The 15709-nt window shown below is 32.1% G+C and overlaps 1 protein-coding gene across 3 annotated transcripts in view; it reads left to right on the plus strand.

Moving 5' to 3' along the window:
• The window catches only part of LOC105221829 (gamma-aminobutyric acid type B receptor subunit 1), a 394872-nt gene extending 392596 nt beyond the window's left edge, over nucleotides 1-2276 (plus strand). For all 3 annotated transcript variants that reach the window (XR_007422804.1, XM_049457025.1, XM_049457029.1), the window contains one exon: nucleotides 2203-2276. Coding sequence is in view for 2 of the 3 variants with exons in the window: in XM_049457025.1 (XP_049312982.1) it covers nucleotides 2203-2225 (23 nt within the window). In the remaining variant the exon portion in view is untranslated. The remainder of the gene's footprint in view (nucleotides 1-2202) is intronic.
• The last annotated feature ends 13433 nt before the right edge of the window (nucleotides 2277-15709 follow it).

A 15709-nucleotide genomic window follows, 5' to 3' on the forward strand; every position in this document is an offset into this window, starting at 1 on the left:
TAAAGATCACATCACATGACATCGCACGGCAAATCACATCACAACGTCCTATATCGAATTGATTTGTTATATTTATATGGATATATCACATCACTTCAATGAGTCATAAATCACAAGATTAACTTTTTACGAGGTGATACTTAAAACGCAATAACTTCACTTCCAATCAATGTAATGTCATGAAATTCTCACTGGACATATAGACGGCACCATCAGGGGGCGCTAGATTCAAAAAGTCCTATTTAGTTTGGAACACACCTTTTAATTTGACAGTTGTCCTTTAGAAAAAATGTGTTTAATACCAACGTTCTTGTGGCATTTCTGTCTATAAAATTTGAGTACTACATCAGGGAAGATATATGTATGAATATGCCTGCTTTTTTAAGGACTTTGAAAAAAATAAAATTCTCTTAGATTCCTTATTACTTATTTGAAGGTCTTCCGGTGCAATTTTATGAGACCAGATTATACTTCTCAAGCAACTAAAAGCTCAGCAAATGCTTTAGTAATTAAAATATCCACTACTTCGAATCTACACAGACAAGGAACAACTTGTAAGACCCATTATTAAGTAAATTACTATTTTATTACTAATTTGACAGCTATCACAGCAAGAAATTTGGACTTGTGACATTTCTGTCAATAAATAAGGGATATTCCATATATTATGGAGGATTGAACCAAGAGTTGAGGTATGGTAGGTGACTTGTTTTTGCGGTCTTAAAAATGCAAATAAAATGTTCTGAGATGTAACCAAGAACTATCGAAAAAGGCGTATTTACTTCGACAACTAATATGACAGCTATCCCTCTGGTCAATTTTGTACTGTCAACATACTCTTAACATTACTGCCGCCCAATTAAGGGTGTTATATTACGGGGCATTGAATGAAAAGTTGAGAAGTAAATTGTTTTTTTTTTTATGTTTTGAACAAAATAAAATGTTACTGGATGAAATTATGACATTGATAAGAATTAATTTAGTTTGACAACTGATATGACAAGTATTCCTCAAAAAAAAATAAGTATTTTCAACCGACTTATTTCATTTCTGTCGCATTTAGGATTTGAATACATATGTATATGTATATGACTATTTTTTTGAGAACTCGGTACAGCAAAATTTTCTTTGACAACTGATATGACAAGTATCCTTCTAAAAAATGTTGTACTTCCAACCGACTCCTAGCATTTCTATTGCATTTAATATTGAAATATATGTATGTATGTGACTGTATTTTGAGAACTTGAGGTGAATAAAATGTTCTTAGATTATCTATGGCACATCGATAAAGGTGGGCTTCCTTTGACAACTGATTTGAGAAGTATCCCCGATGAAATTTTGTACTTCCAAGCGACTACTGGTATTTCTGTGGATTTAGTATTGAAATATACATATGTCTGTGACTGTTTTATAGAGAACTTGGGGTGAATAAAATGATCTTAGATTAAACTATGAAACAGCGATAAGAATGTGTTTACTTTGACAACTAACTTGACAAATATTACAACCGAACTCATGGCATTTCTGTTTAAGATATACATTTTACTTTGACAACTAACTTGACAGCCATCTCTCCAGGAAAATTTGTATTTCCAACCTTCATAGATTGAAATATACCATGTAACTGATTGATTTTTTGAGGACTTTGAAAGAATACAATTTTCTAAGATGAAACAAAAATGGTAGACCCAACTCAGGAAGGTAAAAACGGAAGATAAGAAATAGAATGAGTTATGCAATATAACAAGTTTTATAGACTCGTATTGTGTTACAGGATTGCACAATATTTTACGGTTTTTTATACAAGGAATGTTTTAGGAATATGTTTATGAATCTGGTTCAGTTAAAACAAGCATTTGGTATAATTTTTGATAATTTTAGGGTACATTAAACCGAAGGTGGTGGTATATTCCGCGTCTATCAATAATTTTTGAAACCAATGCTCATTAAGCTTATAAATGTTTATTAAAGCGCTACTAGCGTTTAAAATCTATCTTTATCAATGTCTTTTTGACTAGATCACATTATTTTTGGTCCATGTCTAAAGCAAACTACTTACAACGTCGCTTAAATCACAATTTTTTATTGTTTCGTGCAAAAGTCTATATATATTTAACTGTGTACTGTTAATAAAATTTTACCTGCATACATACTAATGATTTCAATTTTTTTCTCCCACCCCTCTGCTATCTCTTTCAGATACCCATGATCATCATACATGAAAAAACGTGTCAATTTCCTTCTCGTGATAGGTAAAATATATGTAAATTAAATTAAATATGCAAGAGAAACGAAAGAAAAAATTTATTGAAGCTAGTTATTACTACGTTACTGTACAAATTCTAATTGCAATTAGTAAAGTGTAAAGTTAAATGTAAGCCTAGTAGTAAGTAGCAATTATATGTGTGTATGTAATTGATATTAATGTAGCGGTAAATTTAAGTACTTTAACTATATAAATATGTGAGTTAAAACTACACTAAATGTTGCGAATGTAAGTTATTGAAGTGAGAGCAAAGCAGAAAACCAGAAAACAAAAAAAAAAACAAAAACAGAAAAGGAAAAACAGAAATAGAAATAGAAAAACACAAAGTGTTAAGCTAAAAAAAATATAGTTAATTAATTTTAAAAAATATTTAAAAAATTAAAAAAAAAAATATTAAAAACGAAAAAAATTACTCAAAACTAAAACAAAGCATGAAAGTTTATAAAAAAAAATGCGTGAAAAGTTCAGAATTTTAGTTTAAAGCTGGAAAGCAGAAGATTTGTGTGTTTTCAAAAAGAATTGTGTCTGTATTTATGTATGTATATATATATATATTATTTATATTAGTTGGTAAATAGCTAAATATGAAGATAAATTAACGAAATTGTTGTAAGCAATTCTGCAATTGTTAGTGTTAGTCTGTATTAGTGTTAGTGTTGCTAGGCAATAGTTTTAGATAAATTTTAGGTAAATGTAGACGCATATTATAGTGTACTAGATGAGTTGTATGTAATAGTAGCGTTATTAACGGAAATTGCGTCATTAGTTGTTAAGCAAATGGAATCGTGCGTTTTCTCTTTTCTAAACAAAACTTTCTACCACCAAATACTAACTAAAAACTATACAAAAAATGAACACAAAAATGCCATAACTTAATGTTCTAAACATTTGTAAGACAATGAAAACTAAGTAGACTAACTAAAAATAATAAATAAATAAATGTAAGCTGTTTCTAAACTAAAAGTGTCTAAATATTAGATACATGAAGTCATACTATTATAAACTTTATTATTACACATAAATTTTTTTTGTTTAATTTTTTTTTTTTTTTTTAATAAATTAATATACAAATTAGATATATGAACTCATACTATTATTTCTTTTTTTTTTTTGTTTTACTGAAATATGAAAAATTAATTATTTCATATTTTTTTAATTATTAATTTTTTATTAGATCCGCTATTAAGCTCCTACTGTTTGCCTAGAGATGGCTCAGCAGTTAGTGGTAATCCATTTTGATATATGCAAAACAAGAAAAATCTTTGCCTAGACATTTGAAAAAGAAGCTGCGTTGCCACATACAGTTTTTTTACCATTCTTTCCTCCGCACTAAACTCCCTATTGTCTTGTACCATTCCCCCCATAACCCCCCATGAAACAAAGTGTGCTCTACATTTTCGCTGGTCTTGCCTCCGCAATAATCGCATAGGTCGTTGGCTTCGTGTTTGAATCGCTTCAAGTATGATTTGAAACATCCGTGCCCTGTGAGAATTTGGTTAAAGTGAAAGTCTACTTTAACGATCGATCTATTAAGCCAGGGCTCAATATTGGGTATTAGTCGATTAATTCTATGTCCAGCGACCATTTCAACAGTCTTCTCATTATTTTTGCCAGCACTTCACCGTATCAGCTCTGGCTTTCTCTTTTAGAGTTGTGGGTGTTAATCCATCATTCAAAGGGTATATGAGCTCTTTAGCCAAGATGTGTAGGGGGTGTAAGCCCGCAATTACTAGGACAGCATCTTCAGATACCGTACGAAACTCGGAGCAGATAACACGGATAAGAGTTTATTATGAAAATGATGAGTGAGAAGTAGGCCGCGTCGAATCCAATCCTGAATCTAAATTGGTTTGGGGTTAGACCGACGTCTTAATCAATCGCTATATTTAACGTTGGTAAATGTTCCACTTCAGAATTTCTCCCGCAGAGTCTAACAAGCAGAGTTGTCGGTAGTGAGACGAGTTTGTCAGTGGATTGTTTGGTTTTGGCAGTAATGTTAGTTTATGCCTCTTTCAAATTGTTGGGAAACAGCCTTCTTGGATGCATAAAGGGATGCTAAAAGGGTCTATGTTCCTGACAATCGCTGTTTTAAGCGCAGTAAGGCAGTTTGGTTAGCGAGAAGAGTAGCGGATCTAAAAGCTTCTTGAAAGAAGTCTGGGTCAAATGTTTTAGGGTCTGTAGGTGGAGTCGTGTTTGAGTAGCATTTAACTTGAATATAATGCGATCGCTAAAAGTGTACTAATCTCTAATTTCCCATTGATAGAAGGCCAATAACCTTCGAAGACTATGAATTAGAGTCAAACGCATGAAGATCTTAATTTAACATTGTGAGTCGCCCATCAACTCACTTCAAAGGGACTACATGCGATGTAAATGGTTCAGAAAGAAGGATTTCGGGTTTCTTATGATCCCAACACTAGAACAGGCATGAAAAAGTAATTATGCCTAACATACCAACATACCAGCACTCGACCCAAGTCCGTTAAAACGTCAGATTATTTTTTGTTCCGTTTGATGCATATGGTCTGGCTTAGAAGCATTTCCACTCACAAGACGGCATCGAAAAATGTATTGATTTTTGTAGTAATGGTATTCGAGTTTTGCCAGAAAGATGGGAAGAAGCTGTGACTAACGATAGGCGTGTTCTTTGGATTAGTAGCCTATATATGCGATCGATTGGTTGTTGATGTTAACTGACATTATCCACTTCCTTCGGTAACTTTCAATAATATCGATGAGAGCAACAGGGGTGGAGGTTGTTTTTGCTGATGTGTTTTGTTTCATTAATAATCCTACCAGATTTGCTCGGTACCATGTTTCCTTGGCAGGTGCGCTCTCCTGTAACATGACATTAATCGTAACACTGGTGATCGCAGAACCCTACTACATCTGCGAAAAGCATTGCTTTTTTCCTCGCTTTTGTTCTTCTTGCTATGGTGGTCCGTCACTATTCAGGTTTTATTGTTTGGTGTGTGCTTTTTTCTATTGAGTCTCCGCTTCAAGCCGCTATCGCCATACGTTATACAGTCGCGCTGTCGAAGGGCCCTTGGTTATCTACACATGTGGTAGGTCAGTCAGTGTTGGCACAAGCCCTCATGAAAGATTGTGTTCAGAGCTAGCCAGACGTTAATTAGGAGGACTCTCAACTGGACATGTACGGCCAATTTATGATAACGTGTTTAGAACGTACTTGAAGACCTGTCAGGGTGTTAACGAGATGGAAATAACAGTGTTCATATAAGTTCTTCCAGTATACCTTAATCAGGATCTTAGTGGTCTCAATCCTTATATGGCCAGTGTAACTTATTTATATATTGGTTTCCGTTGTAGCATCCCGCGTCGCTTTGTTGCCTCCCTCTCGTAGGTAGGTAGCGTATTCTCTCAAGGCAGCCCCTTAGGGCTGTGGATGATTAATCCGAGGAGGCATTTATTCACCACGTTAGCCGAGATGCTTTGAATGTTTCCGGTCTTTTAAGCCGAGCCCTCATCTTCAATAGTTTTTGTTAATTTTTTTTGCATTTCAATTTTAATGTTATTATATTTTAATTGTATTTAATTTTTTTTTTTAATTTTTATTAATTTTTTTTTAGTTTTTTTCTTAAAATATTACTTTAATAATTATTTTGATTTTAATTTTTTTATATTTTAATTTTATTTAAATTTTTTTTTTAATTTTTATTAATTTTTTTTAATTTTTTTCTTAAAATATTACTTTTATATTTATTTTGATTTTAATTTTCTTATATTTTAATTTCATTTAATTTTTTTTATAATTTTTATTAATTTTTTTTTAATTCTTTTTTAATTATTTTACTTAAAATTTTACTCTTTAACTATACTAACAAACAACTTTCGCCAAAAACTGTCATATATGTAACTAAACATGTACCATACAAATAGCAAGTAAAAGGAGAAACTTTCCACAAATTTTATGCTAATACTCATGAGACACAAAATACTGCGACTTTTATACCACAGAGTAAAAACAAAAATTTAACACGAAAAAATATGTAAATAATTCAGCAACTGGCTAAACTTCAGCATTTAAATTCGAAACTCGCGAACCAACAAACAAAAACAACAACAGCAATAACACAAAAAAGCGAATTATGAAAATATAAAAATTCCTATGAAATGAAAGACTTTGAGTAAATACAAAAATAAAAAAAATAAAAATAAACATAAAACAAAAATGATATACATATATAAACACACTTACATATGTATATCTGAACATTGCTAAGTAAATAAAGCAGAAAATGTTGCTAAACAATTCTAAAGCAAAACATGCAAATGTGTGAGCTAAACAACACTCACGCTAAAAATAAATGCATTTTGAATTGAAAATAATTATGAATGCAAGAAGTAAACGAAAATTGTTGGACATGTATGTAAATTAAAGAAAGTTACGAAACATAAACAAAAAAATATATAAATAAATTTCGAGCGTGTATTTATAGCATAGAGAATATAAAGAGAAAATAGCAAAAATAAGAAAAAAAACAAAAGGGAGTAGACGGAGGAGAATTGTAATTTTAGACCAAACGATAAACGCGACTTCACGGGTACTACAATGTTGTAAATAACCAAATACAGTTAATTAAAATTTAGCTCCTAATTATACATATAATATAAACACTGTGGCAACTTAAGAACTAGTATATACCATAATGATAAGAATAGCGCTGGTGACAAGATGTTAGTAGATTTAATGGTTAAATTAGTCCTAAGCCTAGCCTAAAGTTTGAGTAAATAATTTGTGTAGTTAAATTAAAATTTTAATTAGTATAGTTAAATGTTGAATTGAATTGTGAATATAATTAGGCAAATATATGCAAGAGTGAACAATTATGCATAGATAAAAAATTAAAAAAATAAGATAAATTAAATTTTTCATACTAAAAGTACCACAATTCATTGATTTTAACAAGGTCCTTTCGCAGCATATTTTGTTATTTTTGCATTATAATTATTATTTTATAATTTTGATAAATTTGTATTATAATTAATGATCAGTTTTATAACCTTTTAAATTGAATTTAAATTAGTGTTACACTCTTTTCGAAACAAGTAAAGAAAAATGCCTCCGGATCATTATTGTTTCTTGTTTTGAGAGGCTTTTATAATAATGAACAGATATGTTTATATTTTATAACTTCTTAAATTATATAAAACTTTTTTAATAAAGTTTATATATTTTAAATTTTTTTTTTGTATACGACATTAACATATTTATAGCTTAAAATTTTTTTTAAAAAAAAAAAAATAAAAAAAAACCTAAATATTTCCTTCTTAATTTTTTTTTTGTTAATTTTCTTAATTTTTTTGCTTTCTATTTTTTTTTTGTAACATATTTATAGTTTTATAGTTATAAATATTTTTTATGTCACTTTTAACAAAAACCAAATTTTTTTTTTAAATAAAATAAATTAAATCTTAAGTTGTTTGGGTTTTTCTTAACATTTTTTTTTTTTAATTTCTTAATTTTTTATTTTTTAATGCATTTTTTCTTTATTTTTTTTTTTTGTTTTCTTAAAATTTCGTTTTCTAACAATTTTTGTTTTTCATTTTTTTAAACGTATTTGTAGTTTCAAGTATTTTGTATATGAACAACTTTTTCACTTAAAAAAAAAACCCAAACTTTTCCTAAACTTAAAAAAAAAAATTCTTAAAAATAAAAAAAATCTTAATTTTTTCCTTTTTTATTTTTTCTTAATTTTTATTTTTTAATGTTTTCTTTAATTTTTTTTTTTTTATGTTCTTATTTTTTTATAAAAATTTTTTTTCCAATTTTTTAAGGAAATTTTATAAAATATATATCCCCAATTTATCTTGTTGTTAAATTTATAGTATTTAGAATTATTATTTTTTTCTTTATTATATATATATTTTTAATAGTAATAAAACATATAGAGAAATTTGGGTTCGGATATTGACTTAGTTCAAAACCTATTCGGTTTGGAAAGTGGTTTAAGAATCTGCTTATTGGAACAATCAAATATGATGTTTTGTGCTATATTTTCATCTCGATAGCGGCAATACCGCGTCACTTGACACAGTTGGGTAAGCTACTGCAACTCTGAGGACTGTGATACGCTGCTAATACCTTACGCCAGTTTTGCTTTTTAGTACCTACCTCTACCCAAATATCTGTTCCATAAAGTTAAAGTTTTATTATTTCATTATAAATTATGTTCCACAGTTATGAGCCTGAAATGGACCCTTGTGCAGCTCCTGGCGTAACTTCTATTTGCCGAGATCCTTCTGTAGTCTGTCACAGAACTTTACTCTCGTTACTATGATAGATGCGCACCACAGCATTGAGGTAATCGGGGAGTCTAATTGTTTTTCTCGAGTGGCGATCATATCCGCCCATCTTGAGCTAATGAACACGTTTTGACCGTTTACAGTCACCGCGGAACTATTAAATAAGATTCCTCTGGCACTGCAAGTATTTCATCATAACTGCAACAGGTATGCGCCTGAAAACAAAAGCATACTTTCTGAAGGAAATTCTATTTTTATTTAGTGTGAAGTACAACCGATACAATTGAGTTTAGAAAATAACATTAACATCATGTTCCAATAAAAAATAAGCAATTTCACGACGTTTACGTCCAATGGCTTCAGTTCCTAATCAAATCCTTTCTCAAAATCCGTCAGGTTGCATTTTGAGACAGTCCCAATTCTTGAGAACGTCTTGGAGTCGACAAATCGCGGTCTTCAGCAACACATGCCTGAATGGCAGCAATAGTTTCATTACACTTTGTCTTATTGTCACTTTAACATTATGTAAAGAAAATGTAAGCTCGAAATTTTCAACAACTCGACAAATAGCGGGTAGAGATGGACGGAAAAAGAAAAGCGCACGAAAAGTTGCAGCTGGAGAAACGAATAATTTGTAAACATTGTTCTTGCGTGTATCCTACCTAATGAAATTGTGAACATTGCTGAATACAATTAAAAAATAACAGATCATGTCATATTAAAAATAGTCGAAACGACACCTTGAAATCTTATCATCCCTACAGGAGAACCTGATATTTGTGGCATCTACGTTGTGCAACTTCTACTCTTTCAATAACGCTTCGAATAGCTTCTAGAGTTGACCTGCCGGCTCTAAAACGATGCTGTCTGGGGGGAATGTCCGTCAGCTGCGTTGATCGCCGCTTCCAGTCTAGGTTTAAATAGCATTTCATTCAAATAAAATAGGTGATATTGAAAATGAAAAAAGATGTTTTTTTATGTTTGCAAATTTGAATTTTTGTGTTCATATTTTTATTAAAAAATTAGTTTGTATATATTATATTATTTTTATTAAAAACAATTGATCTTACATCTTGATATATTAAAAAACATATAATAACTATTTATAGTATTATTTGCGTTTCAAAACTATTTTATTTTAATGAAATAAAAATATATTGATTTTAACTATTTTTTTCCACTAATATTTCACCGAAAATTATTGTGAAAGTTATCTTTATATAATTTGTTTCAAATAAACTATTTTAAACCCACTTTTTTATAATTTTCTTTCAAAGAAATAAATATATTTAAAATAATTAACCCAAACATTGCGTGCGTTAGAGTTAGAACCAAAAACTAAAACCATTAGCATAGCTAATTATTGTATTATAGTAAATGAAAACTAGACTAAACTCACATAAATAAAAAAATATAAATTATAATAAGAACTAAAATACGTTTGAAAACATTAACATAAAACATAGGCTACTCAACAATTATCAGTCAAAACTGAAAATTTAAAACAAAAATGTGAAAAAAATCCGAATATTATAAACTGCATGAAAACTTATGAATCCACAGCAAATTGAAGAAACGAATTATGTAATTAAATGAACTATTAAAATGCCACAAAAGAGTACAGTCAACAGAAAAAAAAGAGTAATGAGAAACTACAAAAATACTGAAACTAATCAACAGAGAATAATCGCACATTTTATTGAATTGAAAATAAACAGACAACAAAAACAATGTTAGAATAAGAAAACAAAGAAAATAAAATTTGCAATAAAAATAAATATTAAACGAAATGAAAGCAAAAAATATAAATAAATAAAATTAAATTAAATATGAAATTATTAAGCTGTAGTTTCAATATTTGCAAATAAGGATAACTATTTTAGAAGAACTAACTGAAATGAGAAGAATTAGACGGTAAGGCTGATATCATATTGAATGGAAGAGAAATTATTTTAGAATTAGAGGCCCTAACTAAGTTAAGTATCTTTATATTTTAAAATCTTAGTAGATTTTTAGATTTCTATATATCAGATTCCGATCGCCCAAAGTTGTAGCATCGATAAAAGATTGACAAAACCTTACAAACTGTGAACAAATTTCCGTGACTACTGAACAACGTTCACTACTGAACATCAATCTTCAATTCGAAATGAAACTACTTCCAGACTTTTGATGATATCATACTTTTTTGGGAATCTAAAACTGTGTGTAGAAATTGTAGAAGCATTAAATAAGACGAGAACTTTGACAGATACCAGTTAAGTCGGGTCTAAGAAACAAAAACAAACGAGATTTTTATGCATTATACCTGCTCTCATGACAATCGACACTAAGTAATGGAAACGGACCTGGATTTTTTTCCGGTCCAAGACTTTCAACTCTGCAGCATTGCTCTAAATGACTTTAAGGATGTTTTCTGAAATTATTTCGGATATATTTACTACCATTACAATAACAACAGCAACAATCAAAAAGAATGAGGGTTTTCAATCACAAAAAAATAGAAAAAATCATATTCTTCTGCAACAGACCATCCCATCAAATACCAGTATATGGAGGGATGCTAAAAAGAGAAGTAGAAGCAAAAAGGTCAATGAGCTAATTCTTTACTTTCTATCAACAGATTTTCAGTCAAGATTCTTTTTCTTCACAGGCGTACATACCGCTTACGTGGCTATAGTCGAATTAACAACAGCGCACCAGGTGACCCTTCCTTTCACTATTTAGCGCCAATACAATATACCAAGCGCAGCCAGGTTCTCTCTAAAGAAATGAAGGTCTTCCTCATAGGTGCGCTTTAAGTGCTCTTGGAAACATCTTTGGTCACATCGTCCTTCTCTTCCATCGTCGTATGATGAAGAACTTCGCTTTGATGCGGATTGTGGCTAGACGTTCATGCACCGGAATGAACGCCAGGACTCAGTGACGGCGTCTCTACTAAACTTCCTATATAAATTACCATCAATTTTTTTTTTTAATTTACAAGTCAAGAGGACCCTTTAAAATAGTCTGAATCCAAATTGCTAAATACTCACATAAATCGTAAGTCTTACTTGCCACGAAGCACGCACTACAACTTAAGTAAAAAATCAATTTCCTTTGCAATTTTCGTAAGCAGCATTAAAAATAAACGAGACCCAATAACAACTTCAACTGAAAAAGACACCCGACTTCGCCCAACCGTCGTTGACAACAAAGTTAAGCCTGAAAAAATGCGCCGCTCCTTTCTCTCGAATAACTGCTGAAAATCACTAAAAGTTAATTTTCAACGCGTTTCCGGCTGAAGGGACTACGCATAAGGGCACACGCACACACCCATTACACGCCGACAATTTCGCAGAAAATCATTGGAAAATGGCGAAGAATAATATGGAAATTGGAAAATTTATTTCGAGCGCCAAAATTAACTTTCACGCATAAGTAAGATGCTCGTGCGCGCCGCTTCACTTGCTGACGAAGCTCAAGCATACGCGCGCCGAAATGGCATTTTCCGCTATTTTGTTTACACAGTTGCCAGCTGACTCTGTGCTGGCAACGTTAAAAGTGTTTGCCGCTTTACGGTAAGTATGGACGCACGCGAGTCGTTGCGTTAAGACGCTTTGCGGCGACAAAGTCACGTCGCGTACGCACATCGTTTAAACTTCATTAATCACATGCGCAGCGCACAAATTTCCGTTTCCGCCAGATGCTGAACGATACTCCGCAACGGATGTGCGGAGTGAAAATGAAGCGGCGCACACAGTTATACACATATATATATATAAACACATAAACATATATGCAAATATATATACAAAGCGGAATACATGTGTGCCTATTGCTGTGCTCAGCGCTGTCGCTGTTGCTTGTCTGCCATTTGCTTGCTGTTATTACGGTGAATTAAAAACTTTTAAAGCGCAAACAAATAACCGTTACGGTTGGGGGTGCGGGGAAAGCATAGCTGCCATTTAAGTGCTGCGACGAAAATAAATGCGAAAATTACGTTTTCTTACTTTTTTTTTGCGCTGGAAAGCTGAACTATGAATACATCCATATATATACTACAAATATGTATAAGTGAGTATGTGTGTGTGAGTTCAACATATACAAATTAAAAGCAAAAATCTGCAACGGAAATGAATTGCTATTGAGCATGTATATCTATGTATGTGTGTGTGTGCATGGAAATGAGTGTTCATAAATAAGCGAGCGCGAGCGTACGTGTGGCTTCAGCTTGCAAGCGCTAAGCACAGAAATTAATAAAGCTCGAACTTGCGACAGCGTGAGGCAGTGAGTTTGTTGCAGAAATGCAAGCAAGTTAAAAATGCGTGAAGAAGATAAATAAAGTGACAAGCGAATGAAAGCAGTTAGCTTAGCAAATTACCAAGTGAGTCTTAAAGGTTAACCAAGAAAAGTGAAGAAGAGGTAACAGTTTATTTAAAAAATATGTGTTTTTGACTTTTTCCAAGAAATTATCACGAAAAAATCTCAAATATTGGAAAGTCGAAAAAGTCTTTTCGTATTTCTAATCAAACTTCAACTTATTTTTTTTTATATTTATAATGAACTTTAATGAACCAAATATGTACCATTTTGGTCGACCACTTTTTGCCATTTTTCCGCTAGAGACATTATTCCATCAGTGTAAAACTTTTCTGGTTTCTCGGCGAAAAACTGCGACAAGTAATTTTCACAGGCTTCTCTTGAAACCAACTTTACTCCATTAAGGGAGTTCTGCATTGACCGAAACAAATGGTAGTCCGATGGTGCAAGGTCAAGGCTATATGGTGGATGCATCAAAACTTCCCAGCCAAGATTTAACAGTTTTTTTTTCGAGTCATCAAAGATGAGTGTGGTCTAGCGTGGTCCTGATGAAAGACGAAGCCCTACTGTTGATCAGTTCTGTTCGTTTTTTTTTTCGATTGCTTACTTCGTTGTCATCAGTTGTTGACAGTAGATTATAGAATCAATCGTTCAACCGGACTGCAACAGCTCATAGTGGATGATTACTTTCCAATCCCGCCAAAATACTCAGCATAACCTTCCGTGGCGTCAATCCTGGTTTTGCGACCAGTTGAGCTTCACCACGCTTTAATCATGATCTTTTTCGCACATTATTGTCGTATTTGATCCACTTTTCATCTCCTGTTACCATTCGCTTCAGAAATGGTTCGATTTCATTTCGTTTCAGCAAAGAATCGCAGATGTTAATTCGGTCCATTAAATTTTTCACAGACAATTCATGTGGTACCCAAACATCGAGCTGCTTTTTGTAGCCAGCCTTTTTTAAATGGTTGAAGCCCATTTGATTATGAATTTTAAGTTTCTTAGCGATGTTATGGCTGCTTATGTGACGGTTCTGATCAATCTTTTCCATAATTTCAGCGACTTTTTCAACGATAGGTCGACCAGAGCGAAGTGCATCTTTCACATCGAAATTTCCAGAAGGAAGCTAGCGAACCATTGTTCTGCTACACGAACTGATACAGCATTGTCTCCGTAAGCTTCACAAATTTCATTGGTGGCTTGTGCGGCATTCTTCCCTTTTTTATAAAAAAAAATCAAAATATAGCGAATTTATTCATAAATTTTTCTGTTTTATTTACAATTTACGGGTACTTTTTTGCCACAATATATAAACTTATAGAACGCTACTGTAATGAGTATAGTGTGTAACGTCAAGGAATTATCTTTGAGACGATCAGATTTGCGCTTTTCAATTGCATTGAGTATGTGTCTTCATACAACCTCGCAACCACCTGGGCGTATGAGTAACTACTTTTAGCAATATTTTTTAAAATATTGTTAACCACCGAAAGATTTAATATTTACACACACCAACAATATAAAAGTAATAATTTTTAGTAATAAAATTTATTAATATTTTCGTTATATTTTTATTTAAATCTCAGTTTTTCTTCATCCCACCCACCAAGCAAAAATAGTTGAGTAAAGGCGAATTGCGTACAAAGAGTTGCAACAAAATTTAACTGTAATGTGATAAAGCAGCGTATAAAGCATTTTTCGTTCTCGCATTTATTGTCTCTCCTTACGCACGCTTTACGCTTCATTCCAACTGTTGAAATTGAGAAAAAAAAAGAAATTTCTTGAACAAGCAATAATTTTAAATTAATATCGCGTAGCCTGTCATGTATTGCTGTCGTCTTAACATCACATTTCTTTTTTCATGTGTGTGTGTATGTGCATTTGTGTGCAAATTATCCGACATTTATTGACATACATACATACAGTTGCGCATTGTTATCTCATTTCATACGCAATTGCCATTTCAAGCGTATCCCTTGCTTGCTTGCTGAAATTTTACCTTGCCGGCTTGCATTTCTTTTGCTGATTTTACTTTCTGTCAAGCCACCGCCTTCCCTGCAGCCACCAACGTCGGCATTTACAATATCACCGCATTACCGTTGCGCTTGTATTTCCTTACAGTTAACTTGCGCTGCTTCGGCGGTTATTTTATGCAACATTGTTGTTATTATTGGCGCATATATTTGTCTTTGTTTGTTTGTATAAGTGTGTGCGCTATCTGCAATATTCGTTTCGTTGCCTTCCTTGCCATGCTGACATTCGATTATCCACCTGCCAGTATTGCCAGATCTGCAGCGGCCTAATTAAGTCGGTGTACATACCAACATATATGCATATTTATGCATGTATTTGTAAATGTTTATTTTTTTACTCATATATGCAAAATGTATGTGCATGTGTGGAAATTGGATTACATGTTTCTTAATATTACCTTGTAAGCTTTTTGTGCACACAAACATACTCATATGTTGAAAGCCGCATGCAAATGACTGCAGAAAGATCTGAATTCGTTTCGTCGGCGCGGCCAGCTAAATGGATTCAATAAGGGGTTATACATATACACTTGCAAGTCAGAAAAACAAATTTTTTATTATTTTTTTAAAAAGGCAGAATGTTTAATTAATAAATTATAAAAATGTATACTCGTATATACCGAATTCCATGTACTTTAATAATTAGGGACTCATTTTGAAAAAGATTTGGATTCCCTTGATTCCGTAGTCGGTCCAAAAGGACCTTTGAAAAATGTTCTTTGCGGTGAGAAAGATTTTTCTATCAAAAAAATACCAGTTTATGTCAGGGATTTTTCTAGTCCTGGAAACACTTTTCAGAAGCACTTTTTCGGATGGCCTTCAGCATCTTTTGCGA

The sequence above is a fragment of the Bactrocera dorsalis genome, chromosome 1 (assembly GCF_023373825.1).
Source record: "Bactrocera dorsalis isolate Fly_Bdor chromosome 1, ASM2337382v1, whole genome shotgun sequence".
Taxonomy (NCBI): domain Eukaryota; kingdom Metazoa; phylum Arthropoda; class Insecta; order Diptera; family Tephritidae; genus Bactrocera; species Bactrocera dorsalis.